The 12913-nt window shown below is 36.0% G+C and overlaps 1 protein-coding gene across 5 annotated transcripts in view; it reads left to right on the forward strand.

Annotated features, from left to right (window-relative positions):
• The window catches only part of ENTPD6 (ectonucleoside triphosphate diphosphohydrolase 6), a 55941-nt gene that overhangs the window by 20029 nt on the left and 22999 nt on the right, over positions 1–12913 (forward strand). For all 5 annotated transcript variants that reach the window (XM_069075533.1, XM_069075532.1, XM_069075534.1 and 2 more), the window contains 5 exons: positions 7219–7294; positions 8464–8499; positions 9890–9978; positions 11291–11370; positions 11942–12006. In XM_069075533.1, the coding sequence (XP_068931634.1) occupies positions 7219–7294; positions 8464–8499; positions 9890–9978; positions 11291–11370; positions 11942–12006 (346 nt within the window). The remainder of the gene's footprint in view (positions 1–7218; positions 7295–8463; positions 8500–9889; positions 9979–11290; positions 11371–11941; positions 12007–12913) is intronic.

Here is a 12913-nt window from a genome sequence, read left to right on the forward strand (position 1 = left end):
TCACTTTCCAGGCTAAATAATCCTCTCCATTCCTTTTACTTTTTATCTATTTGATCAATGTTAGATTTCAATTTTCACTTTTAATGGGCACCCCTTTCCTCGTTCCCCCGAAAAATAATGTAATGTAAATCCTAACAATCTTACTTTGATCCATGCATGCGGTATGACGAGATAGGACTAGATTTAGCCTGGTAGAATTAGGTGATTGTAGTGAGGCGTGTGTGCCTCTGGTAGGTTTCCTAAGTAGTTATCTACTTAAGAGTTATTAGTTGATCATCTAGGCATGTAAGAATATTACTGCTATATATTTCCATTGAGTTTTAGTTATTTCAGATACATTTTCCTATATAGCAAGTGGTTGGAGTTTAGAAAACATGTTTCAGATTTGGAATACACATTTGAAGAGTTAAAGTCCAGTAAGTGAAAGAGTGTTAGCAAAGTATATGTCAGCATATGAAACCAATACCTGACTGAAATGTGAATTTTTTTTTAAATAACTGTAAACTCAGATTTTTGCTCAAACACCAATCCTCTAACAATTAACTCAAAACTGTGGTAAATCTCACACTATAGTCAAGCAAACAAAAAAAAAATGTTTACTTTGTCTCTCCTTCTGAAGTTACACTTCCTTTGGCTTTGTTTTTTATGTGTAAATATGCATATATCCATACACACACATATGTACACACACATATATATATATGTATACACACAGAGACTGAGAGAGAGTCCTTCTGTTTCTCTTACTTTTATATCTTATCTCACTGGTTTTCCTACATATCTGACCTCCTCCTTTTCAGTCTCCTTTGCTGGAACTTCACCCAGATCATACCCACTGAACTTGGGTGTTGTCCAAGACTCCATCTTGTGTTCTCTATACTATTTCACGTGGTGATATCATTAGCTCACGTGGTTTCAATTATCTCTGTATTAATGATTCTCAAATTTACTTATCAACCATAATCTCTTCACTGACCACCAGTTTTGTATCTCCTGCTGTCTTTTAGATATCTTAATGGATGTTCCATAGACATCTTAAAACTCAAATGTCCAAAATGTAATTCATCCCTCTTCCCCCCACCAAAAAAAAAAACCTCTCCTCAGCTTTCCTATTAATATGAAGAATACCACTAGACTCAAAACCTAGATATCGTCTTCAACTCACTCTTTCTAACCACCCCTCCCTCAGCCCATATTTAGTCTGTTGCCAGGTTTTGTCAATTTATAACATGTCTCATAGTTTTTCTTTTTTTTCCTTTGACACTGCCACCTAGTCCAGGCCCTCATCACCTCATATATGTAGCCTTCTGATTGATCTTCCTGCTTCATCTTTCTACATTCTCATTTGTCAAATTGATCTTCCTAAAGTGTAGATATAATCTTGTGTCACACACACCCTTTCAGTAAACACCAATGCTTCTATTAACCCAAGATCAAAGAATAAACTTCTTTGACATTCAAAGCCCTCCATAACTTGACTCCTTCCTACATTTCCAGTCTTCATATATTTTGTTCCCCTCCTTCTACCCACATACTATTCAATCCAATGACATTGGATTTCTTTTCATTCTTCATACAAAATGCTCATCCTTCCAACTCTGGATTTTCACCAACTGTCCCTTGTGCCTGGAATGCTTCCTTTCCTCATCTCTGCCTCCTTACAGCCCTGACTTCCTTCAATTCCTAGATAAAATCTGACCTTCTCTGAGAAACATTTCCCAATCCCCCTAAATGCTAGTATCTTCCTGCAGTTGATTACCCCCAGTTTGTCCTATATATATCTTGTTTGTACATAGTTGTTTATGTGTTTCTCAGTTACGCTGGGAGCTCCCTTTGTAGGCCCAGCACAGTCCCTGGCACACTGTAAGTGCTTACTTAATAAATACTTATTGACTGACTAATTGACTTTCTGTATTTCCTTATATCCACATTGTTATGTTGTTTACAATGCCATAATATTCCATAATTTATCCATTCTCCAATTGTTACACATATAGATTATTTCTCATTTTTTGTTGTTACAGATGAACCAGGTATAAATATTTTCATGTAGATACATCCTTTATCCTCTTCTTAATATTTTTAGCCTAATACCATGGAATTCCTGGGTCAGAGGGTATGATTAATTTTTTAATACATTTCATGTATACTGTTATTAAGCCAGTCTTGAAAATAAGTCCCCATGACACAGGAACCTTGCTTTCAAGGAAGACTTTTTAACTATTATAAATTGTTTTGGAATGCTCAACTGAGCATTCCCACCACTCCTAACTTACCACTGTTAAGCTGCCCATGAGAGTCCCTGCTCTTGCATCACACAAGGAATTTCTGTTAAATTCTCAAGTTCCGTAGTGTTCCATAGATCTAGAGTTAGACTTCTCCCCAGGGTTTCCATCTCCTGCAGCTTTAGGAAAAAAGTATACAAAATATTTTGGTGCTCTTGGAGGGATGACTTCTATCTAGAACTGACCCAAAGACAACATGAAGGTCAAACACCTCCTGCCCCACCCCTCCTGTTCCTTAATTTTTAAAAAAGTTTTCATGTAAGAAGTATTTTTAATTAATTGGTCCTTCCCATTATTGAGAAACTTTTAAAATGTTTTTTTATTTTATTTTTTTTACCTTTTATTTATTTTTAGTTTTCAACATTCATTTCCACAAAATTTTGAGTTACAAATTTTTTTCCCCATCTTTCCCCTACTCCCTCCCCAAGATATCAAGCCTACTGAATACCCCTTCCCCCAATCTGCTCTCTCTTACATCCTCCCCCATTTCCCCTAACTTTCTAGTAGGGCAGGATAGATTTCTATACCCCAGTGGCTGTATACCTTATTTCCCAGTTGCATGTAAAAAAAAAATTTTCTTTTAAACATTTGTTTTTAAAACTTTGATTTCCAGATTCTTTCCCTTCTTCCCTCCTCACCCACCACCACTGGGAAGACAAGCAATTCAATGTAGGTTGTACATGTGTAGTTACAAGAAACATTTCCATAGTAGTTATATTGTAAAAGACTAACTGTATTTCCCTCCGTCCTATCCCACCCACCACTTACTCTTTTTTCTGCTTTGACCCTGCCCCTTTTTCAAAAGTGCTTGCTTCTAACTACCCTCTCCCCCAATCTTTCCTCCCTTCTGTCATCCCCCCTCTTATCTTCTTCCCCCTTACTTTCCTATAGGGTAAGATACCCACTTGAGTGTGTATGTTATTTCTTCCTTAAGCCAAAATCAGTGAGAGTGAGGTTGTCCCATTCCCTTTCACCTTCCTGTTCTTCCCCTCTATTATAATAGTTTCCTCTTGCCTCTTTTATATGAGATAATTTACCCTATTCTATCTCTCCCTTTCTCCTTCTGTCATTGTATTCCTCTCTCACCTCTTAATTTTATTTTTTAGATATCATCCCTTCCTATTCAAATGATCCTATGCCCTCTGTCTATGTGTATATCTACACACATATACACACACTCACATATGTATTTATAACATACATACAACCTCCTATACAGACATATATATATGTATGTATACACATATATATTCCCTTCCTCCACTATCCTCATACTGAGAAAAGTCTCATGAGTTACAATTATTGTTTTTCCATGTAGGAATGTAAATAGTTCATCTTCAGTAAGTTCCTTATGATTTCTTTTTCCTGTTTACCTTCTCATTCTTCTCTTGCTTCTTGTATTTGAAAGACAAATTTTCTGTTCAGTTCTGGTTTTTTTTTTTTCAACAAGAATATTTGAAAGTCCTCTATTTCATTAAATGACCATATTTTCCCCTGAAACATTATACTCAGTTTTGCTGTGTAGGTGATTCTTGGTTTTAATCCTAGCTTCTTTGACTTCCAGAATATCATATTCCAGGCCCTTCAATATCTTAATGTTGAAGCTGCTAGATCTTGTGTTATCCTGATTGTGTTTCCATAGTAGTCAAATTGTTTCTTCCTGACAGCTTGTGATATTTTCTCCTTGACCTTAGAACTCTGGAATATGGCTACAATATTCCTAGGAGTTTTCTTTTTGGGATCTTTTTCAAGAGGCAATTGGCGAATTCTTTCAATTTCTATTTTGCCCTGTGGTTCTAGAATATCAGGGAAATTTTCCTTGAGAATTTCTTGAAGGATGATTTCTAGGTTCTTTTTTTGATCATGGCTTTCAGGTAATCCAATAATTTTAAAATTATCTCTCCTGGATGTATTTTCCAGGTCAGTGGTTTTTCCAATGAGATATTTCACATTGCCTTCCCTTTTTTCATTTGTTTGGATCTGTTTTATAGTATCTTGATTTCTCATGAAGTCATTAGCTTCCATTTGCTCCAATGTAGTTTTGAAGGAATTATTCTCTTCAGTGAGTTTTTGAAATTCCTTTTCCATCTGGGCAGTTTGACTTTTTAAGGCATTCTTCTCCTCATTGGCTTTTTTTGAGTTAGTCTATTTTTTAAGGTGTTATTTTCTTCAGTATTTTTTTTGGGCCTCCTTTAGCAGGCTGTTGACCAGCTTTTCATAATTTTCTTGCATCATTCTCATTTCTTTTCCCAATTTTTCCTCCACCTCTCTTACTTGATTTTCAAAATCCTTTTTGAGCTCCTACATGGCCTGTAACCAGTTCATATTTTTCTTGGAAGCTTTTTGATTCAGGAGTTTTGACTTATTCTGGTTTTGATCCTTTTTGTCCCCAAAAAAGGATTCTATGGTCTGATTGCATTTCTTCTGCTTACTCATCTTGTCAGCCAGTCACTTGACTTTTGAGCTCTTAGCCACAGTAGAACTCTGCTTCCACAGTGGAGAGAGCTATGTCCCAAATCGCTGGGGTTTTCACAGTTGTCAGAAGTCTGAGGAGGGTGCCCTCTATACAGCCACCACAAGCTCTGGCACACTGGCCACACACCCCAGGGACCATCACCCAAGACTGAGACCCAGATCCAAGCAGGTTAAAGCAAGAATGATTGCCCTCTGAATGGTCCCTTGGTCCCCCTACCATCTGCAAGCCAGGAGCTCCAGACGTAGCCATGGGGCAGCAGCTGCAGCTGCCACGCCTCTGCCACCTCTCACCCCAGGGGCAGGGGCCGAACTGTGCTCTTCTCCACCCAGTTCCAACAGAGTTCCCCACTGACCTTTTACTTTCTCTTTGTCATTTATGGCTTGAGAAGTCTCAACCACCACAGCTGCTGGTGATTTACTCTCCTAAAGTCTGCTCCAGCCAATCTGTGCCTCTGGTTGGGGCCACCCTGGGTCTGGGACAGTGCAGCTCACACAAGACTGAGGGGCTCACACAGGATTGCGCTCAGCTCCCAGCGTGGTGCCTTCCTGTCTGCCTGCTGGGCTGCCTTCAGCGGGAGATTTGTTTCTTTCTGTCTCTTTGTGGGTTCTGTAGCTCTAAAATTTGTATAGGGTCATATTTTACAGATATTGGAGGTGGTTAGAGCAGGAGCTCAGCCAAGTTCCTGCTTTTACTCTGACATCTTGGCTCCGCCCCCTGAGCAATTTTTTAAACCCCAAAATGCAAATCCCTCAATACATTTCTCTATAGCAAAAAGAAAATTTCCTGTTAACCATGTCTGAAAATGTATGCCTCTATGCATTTTGAGTTCATCACTTCTGTTGAGAGGTGAGTGATATGCTTCTTCATCATTCTTTTAGTTTTATGATTTAACATTGTATTGATCAGAGTTCTAAAGTCTTTCAAAGTTGTTTTTCTCTATAATGTTATCATATAAATCGTTCTCCTTGTTCTCGTTTCACTTTCCATCTTTTCATAAAGGCCCTTCTAGTTTCCTCTGAAATTATCCCTTTCATAATTTCTTATGGAACAATAATGTTCCAGTTTATTCATATACCACAATTTGTTTAGCCATTTCCCAAAAAGAAAACCCCACCCTCTTTAGTTTTGAATTTTTGGTTACCATGGAAAGAGCTGCTGTAAATATTTTTGTACATATAGATCCTTTCTTTTATTTTTTTGTGGGTATAGGTTTAATAGTGGTAGAACTATGTCAAAACATATGCAATTTGGTCAACTTCTGAGCATAGTTCCAAATTCCTTTCCAGAGTGACTGAACCTATTCTTAGCTTCATCAGTAGTGTACTAGTGTACTGTGTTTTCTTGCAGCCCTTCCGACATTTATTATTTCTTCTTTTGTCATCTTTGACAGTCTTATAGATGTGATGTAGAACCTCAGAGTTGCTTTAATTTTCATTTCTCTAATTACTAGTAACTTTTTCATATGATTGTTGATAGCTGAGATGTCTTCCTTTGAAAACTTTTTTTTTTTACATCCCTTAACTATTTATCTATTGGGTAATGGCTCTTAGTCTAATCAGTTTGAATCAGCTCATTCTGTGTCTTAGAAATGAGACCCTCATAAGAGAAACTTGTTGCAAAGATTTTCCCCCCAATTACCTTTGTCCTTTCTAATTTTTAATAGATTTAGATTAGCTGGTACAAAAACTTTAATTTTGTGTAACCAAAATTGACCACTTTATCTCATGCAGTACTCTCTATCACTTAACTAGTCATGAACTCTTCACTTCTCCATAGATCTGAAAATTAATTTATTCCTTCCACCTCTAATTTGTTTATGGCATGACCTTTTATATATCCATTTGGAACTTTCCTTAGTATGTGATTGGTCTAGTATGTATTGGTCTAAACCTAATTTCTGCCAGACTATTTTCCCAGAAGATTTTGTCAAATAGTGAGTCCTTCCATCAATAACCATAGTCTTTGGGTTTGTCAAACACTGTACTACTGTATTTCTGTTATGTTGTGTGCCTAACCTATTCTGCTGATCAAACTCTCTTTTTAAACCAGTTTTTATAATTACTGGTTTGTAGTATTAGTTTGGCATCTGGAACTGATAGACCTTATAAACCAGCCAAACCTTTGAGAATTCCTCTGAATAAGGCCTATATTATAGCAAATTTCCCCAGGATGATTTTGGATTAAACCTTTCAGGTGTGGCTCTAGAACCCAGTTTTGATTCTTGAAATAATAGATTAGGATATTTTGTAGCTAAAGATTTAGAAGCTATAAGAGAGAACTTTATTAATAAAGCATTAAAAAAATAAATTTAAAAAAAAAGAGAGAACTTTAGTTTTATTTTCTGAACTCTGCTGTGTAAAACAAACTCAGAAATCATCATGGTGCTCATCTGTTCTTTATTTAATAGATATAAAATAATTATAAATAATGAAATTGATTTTCTTTCTGAAAATTTAGGTAAGAGAGGTTTTCCAGGCATCTCCTTTCCTTGTTGGAGATGACTGTGTTTCCATAATGAATGGAACTGATGAAGGTAAGATCAGAAATGGCACCTCAGGGTTTACTTCCTTAATGTTTAAAAACTTAATAGTAAGTGCATTTTAGACTTTTTTACTTTGTAAAATGTCAAATAGATTAAAGAATTTTGTTGAATAAAAGTTAATATTTTGTGTTTCAGTCTTCAAAGTATTTCTGTATCGCATCAATATCCATAAAGCCTTTTGAATGGCAACACTACTTTTGGTGTCACTATCTGTCCTTGGACGGCGATTCTCAGACTGGATACCTTTTTACTTTTCATCTCTCATATTTGGACTTTCCATGTGGAAAGGAAAATCCTAAAATGCAGTGTAGGTTTTCTTTTATTATTCTGAATAACAAGAATTCCAGCAGAGTGGGTAGTTGCTTCTCAAGAGAAAAATGGACAGTATTAGTTTTCAAATTTAATTAAAATTTAATATTAAATAGAATTTAATAGTTTAAGAAATGGAGGAAGGAAAGGCTGCCAAATAGTCTTCTCTTTTATTTACACAAGGGTATATTTTTCTCTGACTCCCCTCTCTTGAGTAGGAACAAGGATACTGGAGTAGAGAAGGGAAATGTATGGAGTATTAGAAGGAAAAGATCTGATATCCTGTGAAAACTTTCTAAATATTTGAAAAGATCAATAATAGACATTTATTTTATTTTTTATGTTTTCTTCAAGTGCATATTACTAGAGGAAGAGAGAATACCTGAAATATAGTATATATGTACTAACTTTTCAGCATTGATATTGTGTAATCACTATTATAGCAAGTATTTTCCAGTTTAATTATAGTCTGTTGCAGTTTTGCTTGGAGATTGCATATATGTATATATTATTTATGTACACACACATATTTATATGTACAGTGCAGTTATATATCATATGTATACATATCTATGTCTTTGTTTTTATAAAAAGATAGACAGATACATCCATTTACTGCAAAGAGCTGTAAGTAAACTGGGTGAAATGTCTTTATTAAATTCATGGCTTCCAGACTGAAAGGGAATTAAGGGATCCAGTTAGATAGTTCTTAGCACTTAATAAATATTTTTTTTCATTTATTCATTCAGTGTTGTATATTTAAAATGTCTATGTCTTATGAATTTTATCCAAACAAATGTTTGTGAATGACTATTTTATCCAAGCAAATATTTGTGAAATTCTTTCTTTAGGTGTTTCAGCATGGATCACAGTGAACTTTCTAACAGGTATGCTTTAAATAGTCCAGTAAAACTGTGACCTAAAGAGTGTTATTTCAAAGATGCCTCTGGTTCACTTCCAAGTTTGGATATTCAACCAGCCTTCTTGAAACCAAGACTTTGTTTTGGGGGACTTTAATTTTTGTATTTCTTTTTTAATTTCTCTTACTTCCAGTACAATATTTTCACAGGCTATCATAATGAATAGAACCTTAAACTCTACATGCCTCAACAAGGCCAAAATTGCCCTGAATTTAAGCATTGTGTATTTTTATTCTAATTCTAATCACTTAACCCACTTTAATACTGAAGAGAATTAATGTTTTGACATTTCAAGCCCATGCCATGGCAGAACTATTTACCTGATCTTTTTATCCTGCACCGTCATCTTCATATAGAAGCATCAGGTACCTGTGGAGACATTGTTCATCCATCTCACTTTCATATTAGGGGTTAAAAAAAAAATACTAGATCGATGATAATGTGAAATCCTTCCTTTAGGCCATGTTTCTGAGGAGTGGTTCATAAAGCTAATTATGAAGTGCTTTCCCAATATTAAGGGTACTATAAATGCTTGCTAATTACCTTCGCACCTTACATTTAATTAGTGCCCTCGAAAGCATTTACACATTTATTATCTGTTTGGAAATCTGTATGGTATAATGGAAAGAACATTGGATTAGAGGACAGAAAACCTATCTGCTCAGCATGGCAAGTCATATAACCTCTTGGACGCTGAATAAAATGAGCCCTAAGAGCCTCTCCAGATCTAAGTACATGATCCTATGGCTTCATTTGATTCTCACAACAAACATGAGGTAGATATGGGCAGGTGAAGAAACTGGAACATTAAAAGCAGAGTATAGTAAGGTTTCCCCTTAGGGAGCTGAAAGACAATTTTACTCATATTACTCAAAATATCCAAGAAACTATAATTTGATTTTTGTCCTTCTACCAAGGCATTTAAACTTTCATGCCTAAAAGAATCATCTTATAATGTAGACTTATCATGGAGCCTTGTCTTGCTGGTGATAAAGAATGAAGTTCCTTTCTAGGATCTAATAATTGTGCATAAGAGAATTTGTTTGATAGATAGATTTTTTTTTTTTAAAAGAATGATTCTCCAGGGAGTGAGCCAGTTATTAACCACCTTCCCATTAGGTGGTCAATCCCAATATCTTTCTTGGTACTAATTAATAATTATTTTAACTAAGGTTAGATGACCAAGCCACTATTTTCTTCAAAACATGTAAGATCTTTATATTAAAACTCTGTAGCATTTTAGTTGCTCCACTTAAGAACTTGGGGTTTTTAATTCTTTTGTTTACATTGTTTTATGATACCAGTTTAATAGCGGTCATGAGGCAGCACTGTTTTGATCCTATTTTGTGTACTTTAGGCAATTTAAACACTCCAGGAAAGAACAGTGTGGGCATGCTGGATTTAGGAGGTGGATCAACACAAATCACATTTCTTCCAAAAATTGAGGTAACCTGATCCTACTGTCTGTTTTCTACAACAAAGCACTGAGCCAAGATAAGCTTTACTAGTTTTTCAGCATTGGTATATATAGTCACCATTGTAGCAAACTGTATTTTTTAGTTTTTACACATTTTTAGTTTTAGTTGCCTTGTTTGATACTGGGTTGATATGGAATTTACCATAATACTCTGAGAATCAGATTAAAGTCTCTTTCTGCATTTCTTAAAGTACCATGGAGTTGGGCACTACTGGTAATGTGGATTCAAGAAAAACCGCTGGCTAAGATGTGCCCGGGAAAAAATGTACACTTAGCAAAGTTATATGAAGGCATCCATATATTCTATTAATAGCTTACTGAAGCTGATGGCTTTCTTGTCCACTTCCTGAGTAGAAACCAGAGATTGTGGTAAGGGAATTTGTTCTTTCACTCCATTTGGCAGGCAGTTTAATGGGGTGATAAATAAGGTAATAACTTAGTATCTTTAGGCCAGAGTTAAAAGCACTTTGCAGATATTACCATCTACATCCCCAAAATTTTTCTGTGACATGAAGAAGAGTCATTGTTTAAAGATAGAAAGCTTTAAGTCTTTTCAAAATAAGTCTCCTATGAAAATTCAGCATATTTTTAATTAAGACATGAACTGTTTTTAAAATATTATGCCTCAGGGGCGGCCAGGTAGCACAGCAAGTAAGAGCACCGGCTCCAGTGTTGAGAAGACCTGGAGATCGAATCCCGGGCTCAGACACTTAGCACCCACCCAGAAACACCTGGCCGTGTAACCTTGAGCAAGTTACTTAACCCCAATTGCTTAGGGGCGGCCAGGTGGCTCAGTGAGTAAGAGCACCAGCTCCAGTGTTGGGACGACCTGGAGATCGAATCCCGGGCTCAGACACTCAGCACCACACCCAGAAATAACTGGCCGTGTAACCTTGAGCAAGTTACTTAACCCCGATTGCTTTAAAAAAAATAAAAATAAAATAAAATATTATGCCTCTCCCCACTTTAAATAAGGGGAATTTAAATTTATCAAAATTATCATTGGATTCTATGAATTTCTCATTGTCTTGATTAGGTCTTATATCGGGGAGCAGACTGAATTATTATCCTTGAGGGAAAAAAATACTGGGTTTTAGCCTTAAACATTTTATTTTGATCTTTGCTGAAATGAAGTTCTTTGTAGTTTAATTTGGCAAGATGGCTTAAGTAGTTCTCTAAATGTTTGTGATCTTTCCAATGGTCTGTTTTGTGGGAGGAGGAAGGTTTCTTTTGGAAATGACAGTATTGATCTATCACAGTAACCCTTCTATTGCTTTTCAGGTCACCCTCCAGACATCCCCAGCTGAATATATAACGTCATTCCAGATGTTCAATAGTACTTATAAGCTATATTCGTACAGGTTTGTTATAAGAAATAGAGTTGTTGACAGTTTAGTCACAAAAAAATGATGAGAGGCACAGTATATCTCCCCCCCTTTGATTCTCAAGCTCTTATTCAGTGAAATAACTGCACTGTTTACAATTCCAGTTTTAAAAATCATTGTAGAGCTCCCTCTTAACTAGCCCGAGTGCATTTTTTAGCTTTTTTCATTGCCATCGAAGAAGATACTAGATCCATTTTTATTTAATTTATAATAAAACTGAAGCATCTTAGCTGTTTTTTTCCCCATTAATGTATATCCTTACCAAAAAAAATCCAGACTATATTGAAGGAAAATGGGAAGAGAAACTTTGAACTATGTGATAAAATTTCCAGACTTTCTCTTGCTACACATCAGCTTCAATAGATTATTGTAATAAAGCTTGAACTCTGTAAAGGGAAGTTTCTGAAAGAGGGCTAAAAGCAGCCTTTGTAGCTCCTTCCCAAACAACTTGCTTCTGACAAAAGGCCAGGTAGATACACTGCAAAATGATTGTGTATATTTCCTGAAGTACAGGCCCTTCTTTCACCAAGGATTTTATTTTCAACAGCTACTTGGGACTTGGTTTAATGTCAGCAAGACTTGCTATCTTAGGAGGAGAAGAGGGAAAACCTGGTAAGTAGAAAGAAATTTTAGGACCTGTTCTGAAACTTCTACTTTTCATGTCTACCAGACATAAGCAGTCCTTGGAAAACCTCTGCAACCCACTCACCAATGAGGAAATTCATCTGTTGGCTTTGCTTCCCCTCCTGTGGGGATGCTTGCGGTGGGAATATCTATACTGGCTCCCCTGTGCACAATCACTGTCCTGTGTCCTGGACCTTTCAAAGGAAAAAGAATGCATTGTGGCTCTTGATCTCTCATTCTCAGCTTGTTAGAAGCAGGTTTTTTGGTATAGAGTCACGAATGGATCCTAGAAATACAGCATCTTATTGGCTTCGGAAATCCATCTGCATTTCATTTTTATGGCAAGATGGACTTTGAAGCTTTGAACTTGAGTGTCATGAGACTATTTCTGATTTCAGATATTTCAAATATTGCATTACCCTGTATATATATTTATATATATTTTACAGTAGTGAGTACTACAAATGAATGGCTGTGTAACCTTTGCAAATTGCTATCCTACAGATAGGATTTTTTTTTTCTTTACTTGTGCATGCTTTGATTTCTAGCTTTGTGGGAACTCTCCTTTTGAGGTCTTTCGTTCCATGAAAACTCATAAAATAAACCAGAGTTAGACATTCCTTTTAAGGGGAGGTATTTGACATTGTATAACATGGAACGTGCTACGTAGAAACCCATCTGTGATCCTGAGTTACTTTATTGCATTTAGCTATAAAGTTGAATACCGTTAATAAAAGCTTGCTAGACTTTATAGTTTTGTCCCCTGATTCAAGTTTTCAAAAGACTCATTTTTAGTTTGCTATCTTAGGAGATTACTTTATTCCCAAAAACCCTTTTTCATGGTAATTCAGAGGATTGGGCTCAGTTTCAACTCTGATGTTTCTAGCTTCCTATT

This window comes from Petaurus breviceps, unplaced genomic scaffold (assembly GCF_028583685.1).
Source record: "Petaurus breviceps papuanus isolate PSGF00001 unplaced genomic scaffold, PetGlider_PUasm1.0 90919, whole genome shotgun sequence".
Classification (NCBI taxonomy): domain Eukaryota; kingdom Metazoa; phylum Chordata; class Mammalia; order Diprotodontia; family Petauridae; genus Petaurus; species Petaurus breviceps.